The 5,000-nt window shown below is 30.8% G+C and overlaps 1 protein-coding gene across 8 annotated transcripts in view; it reads left to right on the top strand.

Annotated features, from left to right (window-relative positions):
- The window catches only part of LOC106869914 (neurotrimin), a 1,519,776-nt gene extending 1,515,253 nt beyond the window's left edge, over window positions 1-4,523 (top strand). For all 8 annotated transcript variants that reach the window (XM_089360901.1, XM_089360902.1, XM_089360900.1 and 5 more), the window contains one exon: window positions 4,047-4,523. In XM_089360901.1, the coding sequence (XP_089217027.1) occupies window positions 4,047-4,162 (116 nt within the window). In that variant the 3' untranslated portion in view covers window positions 4,163-4,523. The remainder of the gene's footprint in view (window positions 1-4,046) is intronic.
- The last annotated feature ends 477 nt before the right edge of the window (window positions 4,524-5,000 follow it).

The following is a 5,000-nucleotide window of genomic DNA, read 5'->3' as shown; positions in this document are numbered from 1 at the left end:
ACATGCTGTCTTAAAACATTATATATGTCTAATTTTTGGATACTATGCGAGATTGAAGATTCATTAGACGAGAATTAAACCACGTTCATTGTAAGACATTCAGTCTCCTGGATTCCTCTGTGTGTGTGTGTGTGTGCGTGTGTGTGTGTGTGTGTGTGTGTGTGTGTGTGTGTGTGTGTGTGTGTGTGTGTGTTCGTGTGTCTATTGGTATATGAGCATTGTGTTGTTTCTTAGGCTTATGTCAGCTCTCATGGAGTGGAATAGGTAGAATATAGGCTACATATGATTTATCTAGATGAAGTTCATTCTGTAAGCATTATACAACGAACTCTCCTCCGCGTAGCTAATCCTCAGGCCAAAATTAGCACCACAAATTTAATATCGCTCGAGATAAAAGCAAACAACGAATCACCACGCTAACAGGTACTGAAGAGATGTCTGTAGCCCATATTGTACTTATTCCACTCTTCATAAATTTTGGATCTTTGCATTATCAACGTTGGTTGCTAACTGTGAGCTGTATGGAGACACTCAGCTTGTCGAAATTCTTCGTAACCTCAATATGAGATGAGCGTAACTACCGATCTCAGTAAACTTTTACTTTAACGTATACTGCCCACTGCTTGTTTTCTATGTTAGGTCATACTCACCTATTGTATATATATATATGTATATGTATGTATATAAATATATATATATATGTATGTATACACACACACACATATATGTATATGTATATATATATATATATATATATATATATATATATATATATATATATATATATATATATTCCCACATTTATCTATTCTTGAACAATTTGGTTTCCTTTCTGTTCAATGAGATTTTTTCTTTGAAATAATTACAAAATAAGAAAGTGACTCAAAACTTGAAATATTTATCACACCTAATGTGTTACTGATATTTATGAAAATGGTTAATTAAAACACAACCTTATTGAGAGACTTGCGTAAAATATTTGATAACTGCTAAACTACAGTCCAAATAGACATATTGTAAAATCCTATTTCTGCCTTTAGAAAGTTTTTCTGTATTGTTGTTGTTGTTAATGATGCTGCTTATAGTGAACTGCTGCTATTGTCGTGTTGGTTTTCTGTTGCGTTGCTGAAAGGGATGATGGCTGCATGATGCTTTCTGCAATTGACATTGCTTGGGTGGACTAATGCCCTCTCACTTCAGTTGCCTTTCCTATACTAAAGGTTATTACCTATATATATATATATATATATATATATGTATGTATGTATGTATGTATGTATGTATATATGTATGTATGTATGTATGTATGTATATTGTCTTTAGATATTTTTATTTTGTTTTGTTTTTATCATTTTTCCTTATTTTGTGGTTTCTCGTTCGCTGCTTGCATATGAGTTGTATAATGTATCTTGGCCATCCATCATGCAATGAAGCATGCTCATAACATTTTTTGTTTCCTGCGCTCTTCTGCAAATTTTCTTTCACACACCACACATATATGGTATTGTATTGGCAGTATTGTTAAAGTGTTAGATAGAACACCACAACGTATTGTTTGGGGCTCTCTGAGACCTAAAATCAAGCCATACAGCATGCGATTTTGCCTTTCACTCTGGGCTCTTGAATTTATATTTGCTTGTATGTCTAGAGGGTATTGGTATCAAATAGCGAACCAAGATTGAAGAGTAAGGCAATTTCTTACAACAACTTCAACACTAAACATATTGGGCTAGTCTAAAATGAGAGTTGTCCTTAGTTTGGAGTTGACGTATATATATATATATATATATATATATATATATATATATATATATATGAAAGGTAAATGGACAACAAGACCAAGGCAGGATAAGTATCTCAGGTCACTTAGAGTATTTAATAAGAGTAAGTTGAATCAAAAAGTGAGAAGTAGAGGTAGTTAATAAAAATAATAATCCTTTTTTGATACACCTTACTCTTATTAAATACTCTAAATTACCTGAGATATTCGTCCTGCCATGGTTTTCTTTTCCTTTATTTTTTAATGTACACCTGCTAACTCGGAAGCCTGCTGCGGATCGCTAGCTCCAGCCTCAGTTGTGAACTTGAAGCCTAACAGATGACCAGTTATAGCGCTTACGCAGCATACGTATTCGCTTAGATCATCAGTGAACTAAAACTTGACATATATATATATATGTAAAAGATAAATAAGAGTGAAAAAACTACAGAAGGATTGTGTTACATGGTTAAAGTATATATACAAATCGTTATGTCAGAAAAATGTTATAAAATTTTGAGTATAGAAACATTGTATTTGGAGAAATAACCGGTTTCGTATTTTCTTTTCAATTTCTCTACTTGTATCGTAACATGTCTTCGCTCCGGTGTATAATACGGTTATTTCTCCAAATACAATGTTTCTATACTCAAAATTTTATAACATTTTTCTAACATAACGATTTGAATATATACTTTAACCATGTAACACAATCCTTCTGTAGTTTTTTCACTCTTGCCTCCCCTGGTAGTTTATGAAAATGTGCTTTCTTGTATCTCTAATATAAGTGCTGTCTAGCACCCTCAGTCACATTTCAGTGACAACTGAATATATATATGTATATATATATATATATATATATATATATATAAATTCTCATGGAAATATGTATGTACAAGCACGTCTCAGATACATTTAATTCCCATTTAATAAATCAGCATAGACTCTTTGGAAAAGTTAGGAATAACTACGTCATTATTATTTCCAATACCATCAGTATCACGACCTACAGTATCACCACCGCCAGTGTCACTACCACACCCACCACCATCATCATCACTCTCATCATAATTTCCGTCATGCCTATGTAAAGCAACTATAATCACCTTCATCCACAGCATCATGTCACTATTACCATCAAAGCAGCTTCACGGTGCATTAGAAAATTTTTTATCAAGAACAACTGGATGATGAAATTGATAAATCTCACTGAAATGTTATAACTACGTGCATATCAATAATTTGTTTTTGCTTTTATATAATCAATGTTTAAATACTGCGGATGTTTGCCTCGGCTTACACAGTTTTAGAGGTCACTATCTCAAGGCATTCGACCTTACGTAGGTTTGGTAACTTTATTCTATGATATTTGCAATACTGAACTACCAATAGCTTCTTGGGACAAAGATTTTTATTTGCAAAATATGTATCAGTCAAGTGCAAGAATCAAAATACCTCACCCCTGAAATGTTTAGTCGTATGCTATTGTAAGAAATCATCTGTGGAGTAACATAATCGAGTGCGTAGCCAGTAGATTGCCAAACGTCGGTACAGGGTGAGAAAAAATTTCTCCCAGTATTTTACAAATTCTGTTTAGCTTCTGAGTTCAAACTTTACCTTTGTCATTTGCCTTTAATTTATCCGAAATCAGTAAAAGAATGTGGTAGCATTGAACTTGAATTAGAACAGATTATTGTTATTATTGTTATTGCTGTTGTTGTTGTTATTGTTGTTGCTGTTATCATCATCATCATTATTATTACTATTATTGTTATTATTATTACGTCATCATGATTATTATTATTGTTGTTGTTATTATTATTATTATTATTATTATTATTATTATTATTATTATTATTATTATTATTATTACTATTGTGATAAAAGTGATGAGTCGACAAAATGCTTAGTGGCATTTCATCTGTGTTTACGCTCTGAGTTCAAATCTTGCCGGGGTCAATTAGGCGTTTCTTCCTCTCGGAATCGCTAGAATATGTATCAGTCGATTAGCCACGACCCCAAAATTTCTAGCTTTGTGCCTACTTTAGAAAAAACTATTATTACGATTATTATCATCTTCTTTGTACTCAAGATGATCATTATTATTAACATGATTTCATGTTTGTCAGTATTGTTATTATTACGAAAAAAAAGCAGTATTTCATGTAATAAATTTGAAAATATTCTTCAGTTTTCGTCTTTAAAAAGAAATTGTTTCAGTTAATGATCTTGCAAAACCATTTTTAAAATGTTTATATATATATTCTATTTCGCTTCTATTTTGTAGGAATAGAACCAACACAAACGACCAACGGACAAATATCTAACTCACAGTTCACGCCACAGTTGCCTTGTTTCCTTCTACTATTTTACTTACTTATATATTCAACAGAACATCTGTAGCAACGGACAGGAGTGCGTGAGCAAATATGGTGGCCTTTTTGATTAATATTATCAGATTTGGTCTGAAGATCAAATTTCAGCCAGACTGCTTAACTTGCAGGGGGAATTCCACAAGCAGGAGGACCTGGCAGATGGTTTGATACAATGATGGAAGTCCGCTTGAGCCGTAAATCAAGTCTTAAGTCATTAGAAACTTTGATTGGGCTGAATTGAATCCAGTCAAAGATCATTTGATCCGTTAAGAAGTAGTCGCTTCGATACGACCAGAATGTTAACGCTAAGACTGACAGCAAATGAACGAAAATGTAACACACACATAACATTTATGTAAGCGTAGATATATGCATATATATATATATATGTATATATATATATATATATATATATATATATATATATATATATATATATATATATATATATATATATATATATATATATATATATATATGTACATATATATATATATATATATATATATATATATATATATATATATATCCATAAATATATGAATATATATGTATTATACGGGTGTGAGTATATACATACGTCTATATATATGTGTGTGTGTGTATATATATATACATATTTACACATATTTATATACATGTACGTTTATGTGTATATATATATATATATATATATATATATATATATATATATACACACAAACACATATATATGCATACATGCATATACTTATATTAGCCTGTGTATATATATATGTATATGCACATAGATATATGCATATATATGTGTGTAAATATATATATATATATTTATATCGATATATGTATATATGTGCATATATATATATATATATATATATATATAT

The sequence above is a fragment of the Octopus bimaculoides genome, chromosome 12 (genome assembly GCF_046866305.1).
Source record: "Octopus bimaculoides isolate indiv1 chromosome 12, ASM4686630v1, whole genome shotgun sequence".
Lineage (NCBI taxonomy): Eukaryota > Metazoa > Mollusca > Cephalopoda > Octopoda > Octopodidae > Octopus > Octopus bimaculoides.
The sequence above is the reverse complement of the archived record's forward strand: the minus strand, read 5'-3'. Positions and strand labels throughout refer to the sequence as shown.